General features: G+C 38.9%; 1 protein-coding gene across 1 annotated transcript; it reads left to right on the forward strand.

The window, feature by feature from the left end:
• The first annotated feature begins 5,340 nt into the window (after positions 1-5,340).
• On the forward strand, positions 5,341-26,135 carry LOC124861972 (collagen alpha-1(VIII) chain-like). The gene is made up of 3 exons (XM_047355967.1): positions 5,341-5,537; positions 21,256-21,550; positions 23,249-26,135. Exons 2-3 carry the CDS (start codon positions 21,259-21,261, stop codon positions 25,192-25,194), a joined length of 2,238 nt encoding a protein of 745 aa, XP_047211923.1. The 5' UTR covers positions 5,341-5,537; positions 21,256-21,258; the 3' UTR covers positions 25,195-26,135.
• The last annotated feature ends 70 nt before the right edge of the window (positions 26,136-26,205 follow it).

Genomic DNA, 26,205 nt, shown 5'->3' on the forward strand with positions numbered 1-26,205 from the left:
GCATTGCGACATTTTGAGGTGTATGTTGGCTCTACTTCAGTCCAGTGACAGTGTTTGCTGATCACAATCCTGTTATCCTCTTTTCCCAGATGTATATCCATAACCAGCGGTGGTTGTTTTTCTCAAGACCTGATTACTTAGTTATAAATTTTTTTGGTCTACAAATATTTTTATTCTATTCTCAGCAATAAGAACAGAATATGGGTCTCTCTTTTACAAAAATGCTTGCTGCACTTAGAGAAGTTTCATGAAGAGTCATTTGTGTTATGGAGTTTAAACGAAAATTCAACATGGAAGACTCACAATCACCTCCAGCTTCGTCTAATTACTCCTCCTCCGGCTCTGCTCCACCAATCAGCATCAAGTCCACATTTCTCCCCGGCCAATCATCCTTCAAGGCTCCGCTTTAAAAGATCTTCATCCATGGAACCCTCCGTTCTGCAGCTGAACTTTGACCCTCCTCCACCCCATCTCCACCATTTGAATTCCAAACTCTTTCCAAATCTCCTCAGGCCTCCACTCCACCACCAGGATCGGATCCTGGGGGGGAAGACATCTCTAAATCTAACCCTAAGATGTTCATTCAAGCACATGTCGTTCTCAGCATTCACTACTTCCACTGGGGTCTGAGCCCCAAAGAAATAAACATTCTCTAATAAAATTTTCTAATTGCATCCCTGTCTTCTCTTTGTGAGTCTTTCCAGGTTGAACTTATTTTATTGAGGCGTCAACGTCCGCTTTTGAGTGAAAGATGCTGGAAGTTTGTGGTCATAACATGTATCCGGGAAATTTCCTAATTTAAAAAAAATTGTCATCATATTTCTTGTCATATTTAATCTGTCATATCATACATCTAATCTTATTTCTTATATACTATTCCAATTTCATCCTCTATTTAATATTGTCATCTCTCACAACATATCAAATATCTGTGTGTCCACATAGGCAAATCAACAAAAGCAGTCACTAAGTCAGTCATTTTCTACCGCTTCTTCCATAGTGGGTCGCAGGAAAGCTGCTGCCTATCTCCAGCAGTCTATGGGCGAGAGGCAGGGTACACCCTGGACAGGTCACCAGCAGTGTTGTGCTAGTTACTGGAAAAAGTATAGATATTAGTTACTTTATTCAAAAAGTAACTCAGTTACTTTGTTGATTACTTACACCAAAAAGTAATGAGTTACTGTTAAAAGTAACTTTTTTGTTAATTTTTAAAATGAAAATTCTTAAAAATGCAAGGCTTATTGTCCTTATAACTTAAGTCAATACAAAATACAAACTCAAACACAAAGTATTTTTTTAACACTAGTTTAGTTAAGTCAGCAAGTGATTTGAAATAAATAAAAAGTAGTTAGTAACTGTAGCTGTAACGTTCGTTGACAGTCCAAACAATGAATGAATGTGGTTGAGCTCAGCAACACTTACATCGTACGTGTGTTTACCCTTAATCCGTTTACAAGCCAATGCAGCTTTCTGGCATTTAAAAAAAACACACACATACCCCAAATGCATCATTACGGAAGCCGAGAGCGGCCATACTTGACCGCTGTGAACAAGAACAAGCATACAGCTGCTGGCCGAAATTTATTAACTTAGCCAGTAACGGACAAACGCACCATAGAACAATGGTAACTAACTTACTTTATTTAAAGAGAAATGCGTTAGAGTTTTAGTTACTGACAAAACTGGGGGGTAACGGAGTTACAGTAACACGTTACTGCCTTTCACTGGTCGCCAGTCCATCGCAGGGCAACACAGTCACACACAGACACACACAAGACAAACAACCAATCCCACACTCATTCACGCAAGGGCAGTTTAGAGAAACCAACTAACATAACAGTCATGTCTTCGGACTGTGGGAAGAAGCCAGAGTACCCGGAGAGAACCCACGCATGCTTAGGGAGAACATGCAAACTCCATGCAGAAACTATCAAGTGCTCCACCATGCAGCTCTCAAGAAAAATTGTTTCTTGAATTACTAATTTCGGTTTCCTTGGTATGTAAATTAATTTGTAGTTTCTGTTTGTTTGTTTGTTTGTTTGTTTATTAGTTATGTCTTAAAGTCAACATTTATTTAAATGAAAGGGGAAAAACACAAACTTTAAAATTTTGTTTTGGGGTAAAATGTTTGAAATTAAGAATCCTGGTAAAACCATGACACTGTTGTCTGAGGGAACAAAAACTACAAACAGCTGCTGGCACAAGTGTTATTGCAAATCTTTACATGTTCTAAATGGAACTGACCTCTATTTTCATTCCACCTCTTCCTTTCAAGGCTCAATACTATCCCTGAAAATTTTCAACACAAAGTTACAGAACAGAGTGTCCTGAGAAAATGCAGCATTTGCTCTCCTTTGTTATTTAAAGTTTTTCTATTTTTTTTGGACACCTACTATTTCCAGGTTGTCTCAAAGCATTCTGTTGCTGGACCAGTCGTATGGGAGCAGCTCACAGCCTCCGAAACATTTTAACAGAATGTGTTCATGGTTTTGGTCTCGGCATGGTAGTAACATCTTTTTAAACAGCAACGGTGTAAAATGTCTTATGGGGTTTTTGTCATTAATCTGACATCAGAAGGTTTGCAGATCATACAGAACAAATCCCGATCAAACTCCTTGTGTGCTGCCAGCTCACAATGGAAAAAAGCTGATTGTAGAAGACGAAACATGAAATTATAAGAGTAACTGAGCTTTGCAGGCTTTGGCCCTAAATATGCAAGGCAGTCTGTATGTAAACTTATATGAACAGGGGTTCAGTAAGTGGACAGATATGAGGTCACCATTTCCAAGCAGCTGACTGCTTGTTCTCTGCTTGGAAAACCAGATTTCTGCTCCCAGGATTTAAATTCAAACAATCCATTAAACATAATTAATAAAATATTTTGTGGAATTTTAAGCAAAAGTAGGTCTAAATGTGTCTTACTGTGTATTTTACCTGAATGTTGGGTAAAGTGTAGGATTATTTGCTTTATAAATGACTTTAACAAGTGCAGGTTTGCACATTGAAACCAACTGATTGCCTGCAGTGAAATCAGCCAAGATGTTTTCTCTAAAAGCAACTCCGGCCTTAGAATGCCTGGCAGAACCAAAAATAGCAACCTAATCAAAAGAACAGGGAATTCTTTCTTAAATGCGAACCAGCTGTTTGTAGTGTAAACGTTCTCTCCTTTGCCTTTGGTTGTTGTTTTCATTCAGAAAAGAACTTGGATAAAAACTAAAGAAAGTTCTCCTTTTCTTTAGTTATGTATGGTTCACCTCTTCTTCTGTGTCTTTCTTTACTCAAAATGAAACGGTTTGTCTAAAGACTGATTTCAGAGCAGTACATGCATGTTTGTCTGTACAGCTTCTTCCATCTAATTGAAAGACATTTTCTCCTTTAGGTTTTATAAACAATTATGGACAATTAAATCAGGATTTTTGTGCTTAGGAAGAGTAACACCATTAATTTAAACCACTTTTTTGTGGTCAACCTGGGGTTTTCTGGGATTATTGAGTTTTTAATAAAGACATTTTTCCATATCAGTGTTTTATACTTACTTTCATTCATTTCTGGGGAAGAAAGTGGTAAACATTGAAAAACCTGTTTAACTCATTTAGCAAAAGACAAACAACAAAAATGTGTTTTTTAGCTGCGAAAAAAGTTAGCACACCTTCCCCCTAATAACTAGAACTGAACCCTTTTGGTTGAAAAAGTTCAGGTGAACATCTCTTGTAGACATTTATCAGTCTTTAACATCTTCCGGTTTTAGATTAATTTTCTGGTATCTTTGGCTCATTATCATGTCGCATGTTGGGTCCAGTCCTGATTCTGTGTTTTTATTTTTTTACAGACGGTCTCATATTTTACAAAGGCACCTTTGATATATGGTAGAATTCAATGTGGATTCTTTCATGGTGAGCTGTTTAGGTCTTCCCCAACTCTATATGCTTCTCAGTTCGTACTAGATTCTTCTCCTGGAATGCTGTATTTTGTTTATGCTGAACATGTCGTCCATCCTGCTGTCCAAATAATTCAGTTAGGCTCATCTGTCCAAGGATCATTATTTTAGAAGTCCAGGTTTTTGTCTACATTCCCCTCTGCAAACTTTCTCATTGCTCACCTTCCATGAAAGTTAAACTGGTTTAGTCTCTAATTGTACAGGAAGTTTCATATCAACAGTACCAAGAACCCCCTGTAGGTCCCATGATGCCATTTCTTAAAGCATCTTGAGATCTGCTTTCACAGTGAACTCACCTGGACATGAACATGTTGGACTAGTAAACTGCTACAATCTTCTTTCTGAAGGCCTCAGACAGCTCTTAGGATCTCACTATGGTGTTCACTCTCACATTATCAGTTGTGGTTGCACAAAATTAAATGTCAGGTTTAAACAGGGCAAACCTTCTATAGAATGCTCTAATCATGAGCACCTGATGTAACATATCTGTGTGGGATTTTAGCCCTGTTCAACCAGAATAAATGTTGGGTTTCAGAATTAAATTCTCACCAGAAATTGCATTGTTATTCTGTTTTTATTGTTATTTTATATTACTTAAATTTCTGTTTTGTTTAAAAATTGATATTAAATATTTCTATTTTTTTTTTTTTAAAGCCAAGTATATCATGTTCTTGGGTCTATTCCCTGACTTTTCCTAAAATCCTCATTGCTGCTCTGTTTCCACTTATTTTCTACTTATGCAATTAATTTTGAGCTTTGACCAGCTCTGCTGGTCTCAGGAGTAAACAGTTGGCTCAATGACTGTGTGATCCTGTGGCTGCTAAACCAACCCCTGTCATCAACTTTCCACCACCGTGCTTCATAGTTGGTATCAGTGATTTGTACTGTTTTTGTGTTCCTCGTTGGGTTTTTTTCCGCTGATGCTTAATTTTAGCCACGTCAATCATTTCTACTTGTTGAATGGAGTAGCTCTTCCTTGTTATTAGTTATTATTGTGTATTTAATTTGCAACACCTGGCTGCTGCTTGTGCTTTTTATTTTTATAGAAACAGGGAAGAGGAATGGATTCTGGCTCCGCTTTTGCTAAATAATGGTGCTTAATTTGATCCAGTTGAACAGTTCTATATAGAACCCTCTTGTGAGATAGTTTTATAAACTCCTGTGGATGTATTGTAACAGCCACAAAAACCTCCCTTCCCAGCTTGGATTTGACCTCAGCAAACGCTGGATAACCAAAGTCAGACCTTGCCTTTAAATCTTTCTGCATGTGAAGAATGCACACAGAGGTCCAAGTCAAACGAGTATCTTCCTCCTCATCATGATATATAGTTGGTGCAGCTGGTTGGGTTTCCTTTTTTTCCTCCTCACTTTCCGTTGTTCAGCCCCTAACCCTGGAAACATAAAGTTCCACTGGTGGTTTTCTCTTGATTTCCCTTTCTTCTGCTCTCTCTCTCGTGTACAGATTCAGTGCTTCGTCTCGCTGCTTGTTCTGCTCCACCCACCTGGAGATAAAAGCCAAGGCTTTCATCGGAGCTGCAGGAAGGAAAACTCATTGGAGCTCTGTGATACTCCGACTCCGCAACTGCTGCCACAGTTAAAGGTAGGTCATCTGCCACCACTGCTATAGATGAATGGGATTCTGCTTGTTTTTGATGCATTGTGTGAGGTAAATCGTATTTAGATGTTTGATTCCTGGACAAAAAAAGAACTTTTTTAGATTTATCAGGAATTTGTCAGTCAGCACGTAAACCAAATAGGATATGTTTAATCAGCCATCCATAATAATCAGCCAGAACACACTGAAGAGGTTACCCTATGCTGATTTAAGCCTCTGCCTATCCTGTCTGACATTTTGTCTTAATGAAGAAAAAGACAAAGGAAAATCCAGAAGATCCTCCTGGGAAGAATAACTCCAGGTTGTGCTTGTTACAATAAATGCAATATGTAGCATTTTGACAGGACTTAGCACCAGTAAATGGAATGGCTTAATTTTTCAGGATTTCTGCTTGGCACATCTGTCAGCAGAACTGCTGGAAAAATCCTGCCTGGTTTTGTTTTTATTGGGTGGGGGGAGGGGGGGGGGGGGGGGGGTATTTTTTGGCACGTAATTTTAATATAAAATGGTCTTTGTGGAATTTAAAAATTCCCATGCATCCTGACCAAATCCCGAGGTTTGTCTCTTTTTCCTTCCACTGTTAAAACATCAGAGGTTTCTGTGCTTTACTCCGTTATGGATTAAACATCTCAGTAAGGTATTTCTTCGACTAATTTTGGTTCCAGCAGAAGAACATGCTTTTCTGTGATGAGCTTCACAGACTTTACACCATTATTAGTTTCCTGACAGCTTTTTTAATGGAACATAAACCCTAACTGAAATAGCAGAACACTGGTTATGCTATAAAGTTGTGAGAAAATTAGTTTCAGGTTTTCACTGCTGCAAAAAGAAGCCAAAATAAATCATGTTTAAGGAGAAAACTCTGTTATTTATTTTGTAAAATGTTTGAAACCTTTGTTGTCAGAATCTGCAAAACAACCAGATTTTTAGATTTCACAAAAAAGAGCCATTCGTCTACTGGAGCATCAACATTCGGCTTTCATCCTTTTTGCGTTGTTTTATCTGGGACTTAAAAAAGGACATTTGTTCCATAGCTATAAATCCAATCCTTAAATTAGTTGGTTTCCGTTTGGAACAGAGTATTAAGCAATGAAAAATTTAAATCCTTCTTAATCTTTAGCTTTCTGCAAGACTCTTGAAAGTTTTGGATGAAAACTGATTTTGATCTGTTTATTCATCTTTATATAAACCCACATTCTATTTTCTATTTCAAGAGGTGATTTTGTTGTTTTAATTATGTTCAGTGCTGTTTTTGAGGCAGACTTGCCGTTTGGAATTTGGACTAAAAGTTTGACCTCGGATTCATCGGAAACATTTTTTTGGGAGAATTTTTAGCCAGAAAAGATTTTGTCTTGAAAGCCTACAGCCTAGTCTAGACAAATGGAGAATCCAGTGGACTGTTGTCTCATGTCACAATTACTGTTTTACATGCACTAAGATTGCTTTGCATGAGAATGTGCAGCATTCATACCGTTCAGAAAGGAGGTGCGTTCCATGTTCTACAAATAAACATGTTTTGGTTAAAAATGTCAATCAATCCCAGAACAAAAGCTAAAGATCTTGTGAAAATCCTGGCTGAAACTGGTGAGAGTGTCATTATCCACAGTGAAATTAGTTCTATACGGACATGGCCACTCAGAGAGAAGGAAGCCATGCCTAAAAAAATCTAAATATAAAATGCCAGATATTGTTTAGCAAGTGAACTCGGGGACAAGGACCTTAATTTAGGGATACATATTCGGTTATCGGTTATCCTGTGATTTTCATTACATTTGGAGGTAAAAAGGGAAAGCTTTCAACCACAAAAACACCATCCCAACTGTGAAATACAGGGATGGCAATAGTGTTAGGTGGTTTATTTATTTATTCAGTCATTTTCTACCGCTTATTCCATAGTGGGTCACGGGGGAGCTGGTGCCTATCTCCAGCAGTCTATGGGCGAGAGGCAGGGTACACCCTGGATAGATCGCCAGTCCATCGCAGGGCAACACACAAACAACCATGCACACACTCATTCATACACTCATTCATTTTTACACATTTATTTATTTAAATGTGTAAAAAAATTATTTTTTTACACATTTAAGATCAGATCATCAGATAAAACTGTCACTATGTCCTGATAGTAGAAAATTAGACAGATTATCTGTGAAAAATCAAGCTCCTCTGCCTCCTCCCAGTGGTCCTACTGTCATTTGCAGAAATGCACCGCTCCCAGTCAGAAACAACCAATCAGAGCCAGGAGGAATGTCTTAGCAGTGTCAGTCACACTCATGTACACGCTGGTCACACCTGTCCCCCGCACTGCATTTGCCGTCATTCAAGATTGCTGGTGTGCTGCAGTTGTGCTAATGATTTGAGGACCAAGTTTGTAGTCAAAGTATGGGCAGGTCATAGTCAATGTAAGGCATAACGTTGTTTGTCTCTACCAGTCAATCTGCCGTAGCTGTTTATCCACCGTCATTGGTGGCCCTGCTTACTAGCCTGTGTGTTCACGACAGGTTCCACTGTGGATGGAGGAGCTGTAGAACAGCAGAGAGCAGGTGGGAGGGACCTGTAAGGTGCCCTTGTTCAAACTTTCAGGCTAAGTCCACAGATTTCTCAGAACTCCCTACTGCTGCTTTAATGAAACTTCCAAATGAAAACATTAGACCTAATTATTTTTAATATGGCTTAAAAACAACAAACTGAATGTCTTAGATTGGCCATCACAAGGCCCTCATCTCAGTCTCTTAGAATATGTGTGGGCAGATCTAAGGTATGAGCAAGCAAGGCTACCCACAAAGGAGGAATGAGCCAAAATTCCATCAAAGTAAACAATTAATCTAAACGTTATGTGTAAGGACAGTGGGAGAGAACCCACACATGCACATGGAGAACACGCAGATAGTGCCCAGGCCAGGATTCGACTAATGCCTTTGTTACTAAGACCCCAGTGTCCTTTGTATAGATTTACAAAAACGTTGACAAAAACTAACATTTAGCCTTTCATTGCTGTGATAAAAGCCCAAAAAGATCATACTCAAAAAGAAAGGTTTAGGTTGGAGATGTTTTGTAAAATGTTTGAGGTCTTTTTTACATGTAACTGTCAAACAGCTTGATTCATTAAACACCAAGGGCGTGGAAAAAACACTCTCATCAAGTGACAACATTTGTTGTTTTTGGGACTCAAAGAAGGATGTTTGTTCCTTAGCTCCAAACTCAATCCTCAAATCAGTCTGCAGTTTTCTTTTGGATCAGGGAAGAATTCCAATTAAACGTGGTCACAGGTTCTGTGTGTGTCTGAGGGTGAATCAAATTGCCTGAAGTTGGTTGAATCCTGCTGTGTGAAGTCTGTGTTTCGACCTCAGACAAGCTTCAGCTTTCCAGCTTAAAAACACAAATAAATCTCTTTGGGACAAAATAAAAATAATAGAAAAGCTGAAATAACCTGATTGCATAAGTAGTAACATAATATTTGATTGAAGCACATGTTATATTAATAACAACATTCATTCTTAACTTGCCAGTATTTGTCCATCTGCTTCACTAAAGCCTTCCAAGTATCCCAGATTTTGACGACGTCTCTTTTTTACTGCCCTCTACAGGTGGCCTTGAAGATTTTCTGTCATCCTTTTTAGTCCAAACCTTAACATTGTTCTTCTGAAGCCATTCTATTGTTTTTTGTTATGTAAGGACTCTTGAATAGCTCTTCATCTCCAGCTTTTTTTCACACTTCTGAAAGTTTGGGGTCAAACTGAATGGTATTTGGTTAATAATTGTATCCGCCTTGGGAAAAATAATACCAAATGTACCAAACTGAACTTTAGGAATAATGGCCAAAATGTTCCAGTTTGGTTGCAGCAGGCCATAAAACATCCTCCCATAAGGCTTTTGAAGATTTTTGATAGGCCTGAATGTCTTATTTGGAAGAAAATCCTTCTGTCTTATTGTCCAGAATGTGGAGAAAACAGGAGATTGTTTTTTTCATGCAGAACACAACTTCCTGCTGTTTTTTCAGTGTTGCTTTTAACCTCGCAGCAGCCTTCCAGACCTTTTAAACTATTCGGCAGGAAAATCCAATAACGACATACTTTTGAGATTGGATCCGGACATTCATGCGCTGGGAGACTCCCTTAATTGCATTCTGGGTATCCCGAGGCAATTCACCCCTCCTCGAACCGCCACCTTATCGTGGTGAAGGGGTTTGAGTGCTCGAATGATCCTAGAGGCTATGTTATCTGGGGCTTAAATCCCCCTGTTAGGGTCTCCCATGGCAACAGGCTCTAGGTGACGGGTCAGACAAAGAGCAGTTCAAGAACCCCTCATGACAACGATTAAATCGAGGCACGTGACGTCGCACGGTACCTCTCGTACCCGGTATCTCTAAGGCTGACTCCGATCACCCTACAAGGAAGCTCATTTCAGCCACTTCTATCTGGGATCTTTTTCTTTCAGTAATAATCCATATCTTATGACCACATGTGAGGGTAGACCGACCGGTAAATCTTTGCTTTTTGATTCAGGTCCTTCTTAACCGCAACAGAACGGAGCAGCACCGCAAGACTGCAGAAGAAGCCCCAATCCATTTGTGAAAAAGACCCCAAGATACTTAAACTTTGCTTGAGGCAGAAACTGGCCCCCAACCTAGATGGGACAGTCCACCTTTTTCCAGTCGAGAATGTACAGGATTTATGGCAGCGGGCAGCGCTAATGGAGTCCAATGAACAGTGGGAACAAGCTTGACTTTATGCCAGTTCTTGCTTTGGGCATACAAGGACTGAATCGCCCTTAAAAGTCACCCAGAAGGGAGAGATCTGTCAAACAAGTCAGCACGTAATGTCCAACATCTTAAGAATCTCAGGCCGAATCTCATCCACAGTCCTCATTCCACTGCCCAACAATATGCTCAGTTGGGTCCTCAGTGCCCGCCCAATACACAGCTTGGAATGGTCCCTATTTCCCCTTTTTGCGTTGCCAAACTTTTCCAAAACTTCCTTGAGGCAAACGAGGCCAGCTGTACTTTTTCAAATGCAACACATTCACTTTAAAATGGCAGGGCACTGTTGAAGATGACTGGAGGTTAAAACTGGATTTAAAAGGTTCTTCAACAAAGTATTATTTTAAAGATGTACATTGATACAACCAGATTTTTGTTTGTCAGATGAATTGTAAAGGATAAATGTCACATTAAAAGAAAAAAATCTTGAAAGGATTAACCAGTTTTTTACATCACAAAAACTGGTATACTGTTTATATCCCAAAACAATTTCCAAATAAATTTAATTGCATTTTCAAAAAATGAAATTCTTGTTTTCCTTTAGGTTTCTCACCTCCCCAAAAGGAAGTGGTTGCATAGCTCGAAGGGAATGTGTGTTATAACTCCCCAGCTGCAGCCACTGTGATTTGAGGCCAAGTGTTCAAACAACCTCTTGCAACCGAGCAGACCGCTCCCACCTCATCTACCAAAACAGAAAAATTCACTGTGGATTACTTTGTGGCAGTGGCACCTTGGTCAAACACAAAACTCCACTTTCCTGCAGGTTCACTTTAATTCACCGGCAGACGTTTCACAAATAATTTCAGATTTATGACAGAGTTGTTATTCTTGCTATTACCTTTAAATATTCAACTGCAAAACCACCTGGACAGCAGGAAAAAGGAGGATCATATTTTAGCACTAAGTGGCGGTTTTTATGGCAGGAGCTTGTAACAGATAAATTTTCTCCAGGCTACTGTAATATCACATTACCCTCACTGTCAGCTCAATTTGCAGTTACTTATAAGAAATTCCCACATGACTTTACGATCTCTCTAACCGAATCCAAAATGACGTAAACTTGTAGTGTTACTGATTATTTACATGGTTGCATGTGACTGAGTTGGAATTGTTTGAATGTTCATAAAGTGAAATCACTGAAACTCATAGAAATTATCTCATAAAGCAACTTAATCATTATTTTTAAATATCTGCCTTCTTCCAACTTTTAATCTATACCCATTACTGCTTGTTTAATTTTCAATCCTACTTTCTGTTCCTTCTTTCCTTTTTTATTTTATTTTCCCTGCCTCCCTTCTTTGATTTTCTTTTCTCTGTCTTTCTCCCTTTAATGTTTAAAATCATTTTGTTTTACAAAAAAAACTTTAAATCCTGCCAAGTTGACCTCACTGCCACATTCCATTAGGCACAGTACCGGCCCACCACCCAGAGCACAGCCACATACATAGTACAGACAGCAACTGCTGAAACAACACCAACCACCCCGAAACCCTCAGGTGTGTAACAACAATCCTCAACGTGTCAGGGCACACCTGTCCCCCCTGCAATACTGCCACCTCACCAGCAGTGTACCAAGACAACAGCCACAAAAGCCATTTCAGGCCTTCTGCAGCTCATGTGGCAACCATCACCCATAAGTCATTCCAAAAACCCCAGCAGGTTCTAGCAACAACATCCAGTGAACATGCGGCCCACAAGCAATCAGAAATTTAAACGAAACTCCAACGAACAGTACCACCCCGAGAAACCTTAGTGTGAGGACAGTTCTTGTCCACTGCCCTCTTTAGGTGACCTTAAAGATTATCTGTTAAACTTAGTTCATTCCGAAACCTTTAGATTCTTATTCTGTTACTCATTCTTTTGTTGGTTTGGATGTAAGGCCTCACTGTGATGCTGAGAAAGCTCTTCATTTGCAGTTTTCTATAAGAGACCTTCAAGTTTTCGGTCAAACTGTTTTGTGTTTGGTTTATAATTGTACTTGTCTTGGGAGGGAAAAAAACAACATCACAGCACCACCACTGTTTCTCTGTACGTATCATGTTCTTTTGGTGGTGCTCAGTGTTGTGTTTTGTGCCAAACTAACCTTTTGGATTTGTGTCCAAAATGTTCCAGTTTGGTTTAATCAGACCGTAATACTTGTTGGAATTTCCTACAGTGCAGAAACTGCACACGAACCCTAAGCAGTGCCAAAAACCACAAATCCTCCCAAAGGAATCAAACTCACAAAGCCGTCACCATCATGCAGACACCCACTACTGCTAGCCTGCAGTAATGCACCTAGTTGGGCTGTATTTTTGAATAGCCCTCTGTGTGTGAATTTGTGTTAACATGTGGAATGTCATTTGCAGTGTTTGTGGTTGGGTTAAGATTCAATTGAAAAGGGTTGATTCATGCACCGCAGCCCTTTGCAAAATGAGAAAAACTAGTCTTATTTGTTGTAAATGTCTGGCAACTAAGGAAAAACTGACTGTTCGATACCCCTAAACCGATGCTTCATTTTGAAAGTTCAGTGAGGATTAAACTAAGTCCTCAGATTTTCACCAAATACTTGGTTGGAGAAAAGCCCCTTCAGGTCTTACTGGATAAAAACTCTTTAGTAGTTAAATAGTTTTAAGGGTTGTTGATTAATTTCAGCAAAATGAGCTCAAAATCAGTTTAAATTCATCCGAATGTCAGATTTACTCAAGAACGAGTTTTAAAAGTCCAAGTAGAGACTGTTGTCTAAATAAAGAATAAACCGAGAAGCATTTTAAACTGACCAGTCTCTTTGTACTAACACAGTGAGCCTTGTAGGCATAAGCAGCCCGAATTATGATAACATAATCTAATTCCTCTTATTTAAAATAGAAAAACAAAATTATTCCCATCATTGCTAAAATGATATATTAATAACAGTTACAATCATTTTATTTTAGCATTTATTTATATTCATTTTTACACAAAAACTTGGATTTCAATCGCTAAATTTTGTTGTCTTTTTCAACTGCATATTCTGCAAAATAGAGTAATAAGTATAAAATGCTGATAGTATTTGCATGAGGGCTTTATAAAAAAATAGAGAGCACCTGTCTCTCTGTTATCATCTAATTCAGGGGTTCCCAAAGTGGGGGTCGGGCCCCCTTGGTGGGTCGTGAGATGCTTTTCAGAATTATTTTAATGTCCCCCCTGACAGTATGGAGGGCCAAAAGGGACAAAATTAAATAAATAAAATGTATCATGAAATGTCCTATTAAATCATTTAATAGAACCATTTATTTATTTAATACATTAATAAATAATTAAATATACTATTAAATTACTTCACTCAATATTTATTTATTAAATAAATAAATACATGTAGAGTGAAATAGTTTTTAGGGGGTCATCAGGTCACCAATAGGGGGTCAACAGTCTCTGGTACTGTTATTTCAGGGGTCACAGGCTGTAATGTTTGGGAAACCCTGCTCTAAATGAATAATTTAGCTTTGCTTTTTTGCATTTGTAGTCAGTAGGGAGAATGTCTTCCCCCTGTTTTTGTAGGTGCACTTCATTTACTGCTGACACTATCGGAGGAGCTTCTTCAACAGCCTGCTTTACGTGAGTTGCACAGCATTTTTCCTTGCCACACATGGGAGAGGATTTCCTAAATATTCATTGATTTTGAGGACAAATTGCTGTTTGGTGTCAATCAAAGGTGGAGTGAATGCATGTGTGGAGTAGGGTATTAGGGAATCTGTCAACTAGAGGTTCAGGGGCAGGGCACCAAACCCCCAACACAGCACCATGCACTAATACAGGCCAAGCATGAAGCCTGGTCACCCTGCTGCACAAGCTCCCACCCACCATCCCATCTATCCCTCACCAAAGCAACCAACTCTCTGAGCAGGGAACAGCTTTTTTAGGGAGTGAGGGCACAGTACCATCCCACCTGATAAAATAGTGCCACGAAGGCCAAAAGGAAGGGATCCCCACCATAGCCAAGCCCAGTCCATGACCTACAGCTGGCCTTACACATCCCCAAGAGCCATAAACCACCACCCAGGGACCCACTGTGCAACGAGTGGCCCAAGCCTTTACACAACCAACACCACACCAAGGGGTCAGAGGCTCTCCAGTGGCACTGCTAGAGCCACCAATGTACTCACAACACCACAAATGACCAACGCCTCAGCACAGGTGCAGAGGTGGGAGTAAATGAATGCCATTCCACACCTCATGAATCAATTTTCCCATATGTGTCCCTGTTGTAAGCATGTTTGTCTGCGGATTTAAAGTGTTGCTATGAATGCATGTGTATATAGAGATCTAAAGTGCATTAAAACTTGAGTTGCAATTGGGGTGTTGGAAACCACACTGATTTTTGACAGCAGTGTCCCCTCCCTAGCCCCAAAGCCTGAAGTGTCTCTAATGTATTTAACTGAGAGTACAGTGGGGAAGGACCCCTGCAGGGTACATTTGGATCAAAATTTAAAGGCACATATGCAATTTATTCCACTGAAACCTAATTTAAATTTTACACATGCTGTGTATACAGTTTTAACATGTATGATAGAATGATATAGAACATCTATATTTTCCAACTGTTATAGCAGATATATAAGAAAAGATCAGCACCAGAATAAAGGAGACATGAACTGCATTGGCTATTTTGTCTTGTATTTACACAGTTCAGGAAATATATTTATGCAGCTCAAAAGTTCCAAATTCCCCAGTGGAGTCTGTGGTTTCAGCATAGGAGACATTATAAGATCTGGTTATTGCCCAACAATGTTTCATTGCTTACAAAAATATTCATTCACTTGGAAGGTTTTTCCATTTATGAGTCAGTGCAAATATGAAAAAGAGCTGAAAAAGGAATGTGGCAAAACCACCAGGCAAAAAAAAAAATCTATTGGTCAAACTAAAAGCTTGGAAATGCAGACACGCCTCGGATGGCTTTCCTTCCTGCTGTGTGAGAAAGTGGGACATGTCATGAGAAATAAACTCTAAACTTCGAAACAGAGCAAAATTCAAAGCCGCTATTAACTGCTATCCGCAGATATTAGATACTGTATTTTGAGAGAACACAAGAGTTAACAGGAAAATCATTTTCCAAACAATTAAAGATGTTGTTTTTTTTTTTGCCTAAGTTGAAAATGGTGACCAGATATTTGGTAACCTGAGATTTCTAGGATTCCAGGAGCAGAAGAGAAACTGTAAGGAAGATGGGTAAAGAGGCTGAGAAACTGTGTGTGCATGTGTCTGGATGCTGTTTCGTTTGTGCTCTTCTACTTGCTTATTTTCTCCATCAGTTTAAAGGTGTTACACTCTTAAAATGAAGCTTTAGTCCAACAGGTTCGAGCCTCTGTATGCAAAGAAACTGAATATAGGCATGAAAAAAGAGGAATAAGAGGAAATCAAGAGGAAAAGGGACGTGATGGAACTATATCATAATTGAGCCAGGATAAGTTAACTACAGCAAGTCAGAAAAGGTAGAAATTGACAAACAGAATATGATGGATGTGAGAATAATAACACAAGGGACTGCTATTGTGAAGATTGCTTTATTTATTGTAATAATTAGATTTTGTATTCTTCTTCTTGTGGCCTGTTTGAAATAGGTACACAAAACAGATCTTATTCTAAAATGGACTATGGCGCTCTCTGCTGGGCTACCTCTCTTGTTATCTGATTCTCTTGCATTTACAAGTACATTAGAATACCAAATTAGAATGCAGTTGGACACAAAAGCTTATGTATTCATTACACACACTGATATATTTCCTTAATTTTGATTTTTATGGCTTACAGTTAATGAAAAAACAAAGCAATTTTCTCAGAAGCTAAAAATGTCTTACAGGACAAACTAAAAAAATAATATTTTAAACCTGAAATTGTATGGCCACACAGTTATGATCAGCAGATGACCCCTGACACCCATGCATATCAATCAAAATTAGAGTGGAAGAAAAATGTATGCTTACGATCTCATAAACATAGAATCGTTTTAAAAAATGAAATACCAGCCGTGTGAAACATATGTCCATGTCCTGCTCAGTATATCCGCTCAACACTTGATCAGGTTCCTTACTGCTAGTGCACCTTTTGCTGTCAAACGTTTTCCTCCACTAAACTTTTTGTTAATATGCTTGGACACAGCATTATGAGTAAACCAAGTTTCTTTAGCAATGACCTGTTGTGGCTTACTCTTCTTGTGGAGGGGCTCAATGAATGTTGTCGGATAGAAGCACTCTTCCCAACAATTACACATCACAACCCGGCATTTCTGTTTTAAAAAGCCTTTTCAGTGGAATGATGTAATATTCAAAATTTCTGTTAGCTTTTCTGTCCTGTTGGCTTTTCTCCTGTGGGAAAGTGATGTGCAATCTGCACTCAAAGCCAAGCTCAAACGCAGGTAATTAAGACTGGAACCCAATCCGGTGAAAGATGACATTCCCCTGCTTCTTATTTGTTTATTGAACTTATCCATCTGGAATCATTCAGCAGGAATACAAAGGGGGAATGGAAATCTGATTATTCTCAAAGGGGGGTTGGAGGTGACAAAACACCCTTGGCTGTGGTTGTAATTGTTGGCAAAGATGACCATAAAATGCAGTGATCATTTTGATCCAGGCACTTCTTGTTGCATGGGATCATCATCAAGCGAGAGATGCAGAGGCGTTTTAGAATTAGCCATAAAAGCACAGAAAATACATTTTATTTGTAGCAAATTGTACTGTAGCCTGTTTATGTTGTTGGAGCTACAGTCCTTTGGAGGCTTTCCAAACATCCAGACCTTTGTATCTAGATATAATTGCTTGGCACCCTATGTTAGCTGGACCAAGCTGCAGATGACCTCGTATTTAACACTAAAAAACTCTGGTATACACAGTATTTAGTTGGCAGCTCAATACCTAGAAAGTGCCTAAGTCCTGTACCAACAAAACAAGTCTAAATCACCAGTCTTCCACTGTGCTTAGTCAGAATGTGATGTTTATTTTTGGTTTTCCCGTATATTACAGGTGAATCTCAGTAAATTAGAACGTCATCAAAAAGGTTTTTGAAGGGTCAACTTTCCTTCAGATTATGTGGTTTCTTCTGACTCTTTGCCCCTTGCCTCATCTTTCTTCACCATATTGTCCCATAGTCTTTGCCTGTCCTGCAACCAGTATGCCACCAATCATATCTCTACTCTAAGGGACCAAACTATATCCTTTAAGAAGTCAATGCTCACTGCCACAGAGAGGGTTTTTTCAGAGATGACCTACAGAATTTGGGAGTGAGAAGATAGAATTGCCCGCCTGCAAACCAGACCTTACCCCTTTGAAAACCTGTGGGATCAGTTTGACCGTGCTGGTCGAACCACTACCTAGGCCCCTGTTTGTAAATGAATAATTTGTTAAAATACTAATATTTATTTCTCTAAACTTTAACCATCCAGTCCAAGAACTGAACTGTGCTGTTAAATCCAAAATGTATTTTCTTTACAAATGTGGCACCTTTTAACGGGATATAAAAAGGCTTTCCAGCAGAATAAGATCTAATGCAAAAAAGCACTGTTACACTGATAATCAACCAAACTTTAATTTCCTTACTTTTGTGTACAGATTGATCTGTGATGCAGACAAGTCATGTTGAGAACAGTCTCTGAGGTCATTCGGTTAGTCCTATTAAATTGTTGATATTGCTCCCTTATGTGCAAAAAGGGTATGCCCTCTTTTAAAGTTATATTCCTTGGTGACAGCAGTTAACTTATGAAGACACAGCAGGAGGCCTAAGCAATGTGAGAAGTGTTAGTAAAGTATGTGGTAAGAAGACTGATTATATAAAACAGGGTTCCTAAATTACTCATGAAGCGTTTGAAGGAGTGATAAACGAGAAAAAGTGATTATACTTAAACACAACCACTGCCTGTGTGATGAAAAACAAATAGAGCTCAAGCTACAAAGGAAATTACATTATTTCCCTTACAGCATAATCAAGCATCAACATGTAATAGTCATTTAATTTGGTCCTTATTGAAGTTACATTCTTTGGTGCAAATACATGGCTTGCTTCTATATTACTCTGGTTATTTGAATTGAACACAACTAACCTTGAAGCAGATTTGCTAAAGCAGCTGGGTGACACTCCTGTCAGCTAATAACAGAAAACTGAGGAGATATTTGACACCAAACTAGACAATAACAGATTAGAAAATTGTTGCCAGGTCCAGTGAGTCTCACATTCAACTGTGAATTTCAAATGGTAGGGTCAGAATTTTGTGTAAACAACATGAAAGCACAGATTCTTCCTTTGTGGTTTCAATTAATTATACTGGTGGTGGTAGTGTAATGGTGTGGGGGATATCTTCTTGACACACTTTGTGCCCCTTTGAACCAGCTGACCATCATTTAATCACCCCAGCTTACCTGAGTATTGTTGCTGATCATGTCCATCCCTTTATGGTCATAGTGTACCCATCTTCTGATGGCAACTTTCAACGGGATAATGCACCATCTCAAAGAGTTTAAATCATCCCAATATGGTCTCTTCAACATTACCTCAGAGTTTATTTGTGGTCCTTAAACAGAAACTGCTATGCCCATCTGTGTTTAAGATACTTGAATTGGATTGGTGTGTTCTGTAAATGTTAGTATGCCTTTTTCATGCTCATTGCATGTAGATCACAAAGATTAGCGCATGTATGTTGTTCTGTGGAAGCTACCCTGTTGCCTCATGAAACGTGTTCTTCAGTTGCCCACAGGAGAAACAAAACAGCTTATTTGAATGAGTCCAAGAGATTTGGACTACAGCTGCGATCAGTTTAGTGTCTCATTGTGTAACATCCACTTGAACTTAAAGGCTCAGAACTTATGGATCACTTTCTGGCTTGACACTGAAAAAGATGTTTCACTAAATATTTCCTGCAGCTCTGTGGTTTTGGAAGCAAATAGTCAAGATTATAGTGTATGTTGTTAATTCATTGTGGTTCTAATATATATAGTCAGTTTTGTGAGCAAATAAACTGTTTTCAATTTAAGCTTATGGTCAAATGGTGTGCTTTATTTTATACAATTTGCGTGAACACAATTATCTATTAAATTTGGCATTTTTTGTCATTTTATCTGACATCTCTAATTGTGTTGCCCTACAGGTTGAGTCATGTTGAATGTCAGTTTGCATTCAGCATGAGGCAACATTTACAAGCTCTTCACACATAACCAACTTCCACCTATGGACTTCAAACTGACATTTTAGGAATATTGAGGCAGCTTTTAATTGGCTGCATTTATTTCAACCCACACAAAGGTTTTCACAATCCAAAGTTTGCGGAATTGGCTGACAGTAAGACTTGCAGTGAAATGTGACCTAACCAGACATTGACACAAGGAAGATGTCTGATAACAAATTATCCTTATTGGGTAAAATATGTGTATTGCTACCCTTTGTAATAATGTGTATAAATGCCATTTATGTGTAGTAAATTGTTGACTTTTTAATCCCAAGATGCCACTCTTTGCTGCAGGTCTCCAACATAGATAGATAGATAGACAGATAGATAGATAGATAGATAGATAGATAGATAGATAGATAGATAGATAGATAGATAGATAGATAGATAGATAGATAGATAGATAGATAGATAGATAGATAGATAGATAGATAGATAGATAGATAGATAGATAGATAGATAGATAGATAGATAGATAGATAGATAGATAGATAGATAGATAGATAGATAGATAGATAGATAGATAGATAGATAGATAGATAGATAGATAGATAGATAGATAGATAGATAGATAGATAGATAGATAGATAGATAGATAGATAGATAGATAGATAGATAGATAGATAGATAGATAGATAGATAGATAGATAGATAGATAGATAGATAGATAGATAGATAGATAGATAGATAGATAGATAGATAGATAGATAGATAGATAGATAGATAGATAGATAGATAGATAGATAGATAGATAGATAGATAGATAGATAGATAGATAGATAGATAGATAGATAGATAGATAGATAGATAGATAAAGATTCATATCCAAGCTACTAGCTACAAATAAAATCAAACTTATATTTCTTCAGCATCTGTTTGTCTGTAAATCTAAAATATATAATCTGTAACATTCTAATCTATATGTAACCAGGTGTTATTTTGTTTTAATGAACCAGAGAGAAGCAACAAAAAAATGCCGGTCAGAATAATTTAGATGAGCAGCTATGATTATGAAGAATTTATAACAAGGCTCATAATGGTGCATTTTTTTATTCATATGTTTCCATGAATTTATTCCTTTTTGTGCATTTTAGACCAGGAGTAGTTTAATTTTGTTTACACTCCCTGTATTGGGAGATTCAGGAAATTTCCATATGCTGGTAAATTCTATATAAAATAGTTAAATAACTGGGTATATAAAGTGTCTCAGGTAATCCCTGAGACACTATATTATTATTGTTTTTGATTTTATTTCATTTTCAGAAATCTAGTTAATATTTTACTTTTGTCAAAAGTCACATAAAAGACACATAAAATAAGAGGCTCATGCATCTGCTATTTAGAAATGTCAATAGACAAGACCTCGCACAGGATCACTGTGTCCTCAGCACTAGTTATTTTTTTCCTCTATTATTGTGATTGTGTATTTTAAATAATTACAGCCTGGAAATGTAAGCAATTCTTACTAAAATTACTGCAGCTATCCAAAAGCTTTGATCTCCATAGTTCTGCTTCATTATTAAGAAACACTAGAGCTAAAGGGAAAACATACACTCATCCATTTATGTTTACTTCACACAGCACTTCTGGCAGCGCTTAGCAGATTCCTCAAACACAGACATGTTCAAATGATTAAAGACCATGTTCATAGTTTCACAGCAGAGCCTCCTAATCAGATTATTGTATGTGTGTATACATTTTGTAAATCCCCATTTAGGGCAAGGCAAATGGTGGAGAACAGCCAAAACTGTCTTTCTTCTCTTTCTCCACAGAAAATGGTGGCTGTACCTCTCTGTTTCTTCTGCCATCTCGTCTTTCTATTCCAGCCATATCTAATTAACATGGCTCATGGTGGAGCATATTACAGACCAAAGCAGCCGTCTCAGCAGCCCCAGCCCATCCCACAGTACAGTGATAACTTTCCTCAGCAGCAGTTTCTGGAGAACGAGATGCCACATTCACCTTTCAGCAAAGAAATCCCATCACTGCCTCAATATAGAAAAGAGGTTCCTCAGCTCCCATTGCCAATGCAAATCGGAAAAATTGGACCACTGACAAAAGGCAAAGGTGATGTTTTACATTTAATACATCTACCAATATCATTAAAATTATCCTTTTAAGATTAAACCTAAAACGACTAATTTGGAAACAATATCTAAAGTAAATAGGATGACTATATTTTTGCTGTACTTTTTCAGCAATCTGATCTGTGTCAACTATTTGTGAAACAGTCTTTATTTAACACCGTTGATTGTTCTTTACTGCTGCAGAGTTTGTAATGCAATTAAATTAGGAGTGTCACAAAACCCTGGTTGGCAAGTTAATGAAACACCTTTTATAATGTAAAAGTTAATAATACTAAATAGAATTTAATTAAAGTGGCATGTGTTTTTTTTTCGGTATTGGGACCTAAGTTATTCATCCATTGTAAATACCCCCAACTGGTGCCTTTCTCCAGCGGTCATTTGGCAAAAGGTAGGGTACACCATGTCCAGGTCACCAGTCCATCACAGGGCAGCACAGACACAAAACAGGACAAATAACCATACACACACTTATGGCTCAGGGGTATTTGGAGTAATCGACCTAACCGGCACGTTTTGGAACTGTGAGAGAAAACTGGAGAACCAGGGGAGAACCCAGGCACGTACTGGAAAATATGAAAACTCCATGCAGAAAAACCCTTGGCCAGGTTTCAAACCCAAGACCTTCTTGCTGCAAATTACCAGTGTTAATTTATTTACACTAAATGATATTTATGCAGGGCTGCACAGTGGCGCAGCATTGTTGCCCTGCAGCAAGAAGGTCCTGGGTTTTACTCCTGGCCGGGGATTTTTCTGGATGGAGTTTGCATATTCTCCCAGTGCATGTGTGGATTCTCTCCGGGTACTCCAGCTTCCTCTCACAGTCCAAGAACATGACTGTTAATTGGTGTCTCTCAATTGCCCTTTGTTTGTGAATGGGTGTGTGTGGTTGTTTGTCCTGTGTGTCTCTGTGTTGCCCTGTGATGGACTGGCAACCTGTCCAGAGTGTACCCCACCTCTTGCCCCTAGACCGTTGGAGATAGGCACCAGCTCCCCAGCAACCCTGCCCAGAAGAAGTGGAAAGTGGAATATGGATGGATATTTATTCAATGTTCAATAGGTTAAAATATGTTACTTTTGCTGATGACAGTTATTTCATTTAAGGAAGGTCATGAAAGAATCATTGAAAACTATGGAAGACAAATTTGCAATGCTAATGATATAAGTTACCCTTAAATAAAGGTTAAAAGAAATTATATAAAAGTGAGTTATAAACTTTACTTGCTTTAAAGTGGAGTTCACATTGAAAAGGTCAAAAGTAAAATGCCTTGGAGTGAAGCTACACACAATATGTGTTAAACAATCATCAGTCGCAATTCTGTGTAAAACAAGAGATTTGTTGAATAAAAAACGTTTGTACCTGTTATAATTATCTCTACATATGTGCCCTATTATGTGTTACCTATTCCCTTTGGAAATGCTTGTAAAACAACTCTAGACCATTAAATTTCACAAACGAGCAATTTGAATAATAAGTGTGTTCCGAAAATCAACCACTCAATTATGTGTAGAAAGTATGTCCTTAAACACTGGAAATTTATTTAAAGAAATACATGTTTTTACAAATTGTAATAATTTATTTACATTTAACGAAAACTATTTAATCTGTTCATTAATGAATTAATTTATCCCTTCATTCACAATATCATGATTATTTATGTCTGTTTTCACTTGGTTACAGGACAAACTTTCCCAAGGGGTTCTAAAGGTCCTATTCCTGTTCCTGATGGAAAAGGTTTCCGAGGAGGACCACATGGCATCGAAGGCCCACCTGGACCAATAGGTCCACCAGGTCTGCAAGGCGCCCCTGGGCTTCCAGGACAGGGATTGCCTGGATTACCAGGAAAGCCAGGCCCCCCTGGTCCTCAGGGATACAGGGGAAATGGAAAACCCGGAATGCCAGGATTACCTGGAAAACCTGGAGGGCCTGGATTACCTGGACCAAAAGGGGATGTTGGACCAATTGGTGGTCAAGGGCCAACAGGACTTCATGGGTCTCCAGGATTCCCAGGTCCCACTGGACTCCCTGGAATTTCAAAACCAGGAGGACAGGGATTACCAGGACTGCCAGGGCAACCAGGAGAACCTGGTCAAAATGGTCCACCTGGGTTTCCTGGTATTCAAGGTCCAAAAGGAGACAAGGGGCTTGGTCTTCCTGGTTTTCCAGGTCTGAATGGTCCTGGTGGACCACCTGGTCCACCTGGAGAAGTGGGCCTCCCTGGCAATGGCAAACCCGGCCTGAATGGTGCGCCTGGACAACCAGGATTTCCAGGAAAACCAGGTCCTCCTGGAGAAGCAGGGCTGGTAGGAGCACCAGGTGAAAGAGGCATACCAGGACTTCCAGGCATACCAGGAATAGGAAAACCAGGAAAAGATGGCTTTAGAGGGCAACCAGGGCTCTCTGGAGGAAAAGGCGAACCAGGGCCTCCTGGTTTAACTGGACCTCCAGGCTTGCCAGGTTATGGTAAAACAGGATTGCCAGGGCCTAAGGGTCACAAGGGGCATGCTGGTCTTCCAGGACAACCAGGTTCAAAAGGTGATAAAGGTCATGTAGGTCTTCCTGGAGTTATTGGTCCAACTGGTCTGAGTGGGATGCCGGGTGAACCAGGTCCAACAGGGCCTCCCGGAAGTCTTGGCTTCCCTGGACAGAAGGGAGAAGATGGCATATGGGGCCCAAGAGGAAATCCTGGATTGAAGGGTGAAACTGGGCCTCCAGGTCATTCAGGACAGCCTGGTCGGCCAGGAGAAGGAGGACAACCTGGACCAAGAGGATTCCAAGGCCCAACAGGGCCAAAATCAGAAGCTGGAGTCAGAGGTTTACCTGGTGCTCCTGGTGCTGTGGGATTATCAGGACAAAGAGGAGAGGTGGGAGAGCCTGGAAACAAGGGCCATCCAGGTCCACAGGGTATCCCTGGACTTGCAGGACCAAGGGGACCAATTGGACTTCCTGGTCTTCCAGGACAAAAAGGTGAAACAGGACCAGCAGGTAACCCTGGTTATCCTGGTAATGGAAAACCTGGACCCCCTGGTCAAATTGGTCCTCAAGGAAACCCTGGTCCCAGCGGCCCTCCTGGACTTCCTGGACAACCAGGACCTCAAGGTCCCCCCGGCCCTCCAGGACTTCCTGCTGCATCTCCTGAACTTATACAAATCCTTCCTCACACAGGCCCCTACAACGGTCAAGGTTACAAAAAGCCAGGCAATGGAGCTGAGATAAGCGGAACCAACCTGGAGATTCCTGCATTCACCGCAAAACTTACAAACCCATTTCCTCTAGCAGGTTCTCCCATTATATTTGACAAACTTCTGCACAACGGAAATCAGGACTACAACCCACAAAATGGTATTTTTACATGTAGCATACCAGGAATTTATTATTTTGCATACCATGTCCACTGCAAGGGAGGCAACGTTTGGGTGGCGCTGATGAAAAACAATGAGCCAGTAATGTACACCTACGATGAGTACAAAAAGGGTTTACTTGATCAGGCCTCGGGAAGTGCTGTACTCCCATTACGGAAAGGAGACACTGTTCATCTAGAGCTGCCATCAGACCAGGCCGCAGGACTTTATGCTGGTCAATATGTCCATTCCATATTTTCAGGATACTTACTGTACTCGATGTAATAAATGGAGATCATTATCATACATTAAAAGGGAAAAAGTACCCCACACTCAACGTGTTTGTAGGCCAAGTTAAGGGAACAAATGAAGGGAAAAAACTATTCGTGCTTTTGGGCTTCAAATCTCAACCTCTCTGTTTGTGGTTCCCTAGATTTAAAAATCTAGTTAAAATAGGTTTCAGTTTTACATGTCTGAACTATTTATACTCAGTGGTGACAGCAACATGCTTCTCAGAGTTATTGGTTTGCAATATACATAACTTGCTGTAAACATGTTCACCTAAATAAATGGTTAGCAGTGTTTTATTCTTTTTACTGTATTCTGAGCACATTAAGAACAATAACAGATTCATTAAGCCATTCATTTATTCACAATTATACTGTGAGCATATGTATTTTGGGTCGTTTTTCATTTTGCTGTGTTTCTGTATATTACTCAGAACATGCAACTGGTAAAACATTAGTTTGGTTCAGTATTAAATAAAGACTCCCTCCAGAATTTGTCAAACGTTTTTACATGTTACACATTTTTCTTGTTATCATAATGATGGTCATGGATTTTCTTTAATTTATTTTTTCAACTACTGATTACTTGAATTTGTTTTATTTGTTTAGTGGTAAAATGATTAATTCACTTCCAAATGATGACATAAACAATTGATGACATAAAAAAACTCTATTTGAAGAAAATTATTAATTTTTCAAGCAAAATCTGTCAATTTTCCAGTTTTTATTCCTGTCTTTAAATTATGTGTGTGTCATTTTGGATAAAATCCATTGTACATTTCAGTATACTAAGAAAGTATTTCCAAAGTATGTGAATTTTCAGATATTTTTTGCTAAACTGTGTATCAAGAAAAAACAAAATGTTAGTTTTAACATCTGTTTTATTCTATCTGATATTTATGTGCTTTTGGGTTTTTAAATGAATAATTTCTAATTTCATTCATCTAAATGTTTACTTTTTGTTTACTTTTTTCCCATGAATGTAAGACTGTTGAACGTCAGAGAAAAT

This window comes from Girardinichthys multiradiatus, chromosome 24 (genome assembly GCF_021462225.1).
Source record: "Girardinichthys multiradiatus isolate DD_20200921_A chromosome 24, DD_fGirMul_XY1, whole genome shotgun sequence".
NCBI lineage: Eukaryota > Metazoa > Chordata > Actinopteri > Cyprinodontiformes > Goodeidae > Girardinichthys > Girardinichthys multiradiatus.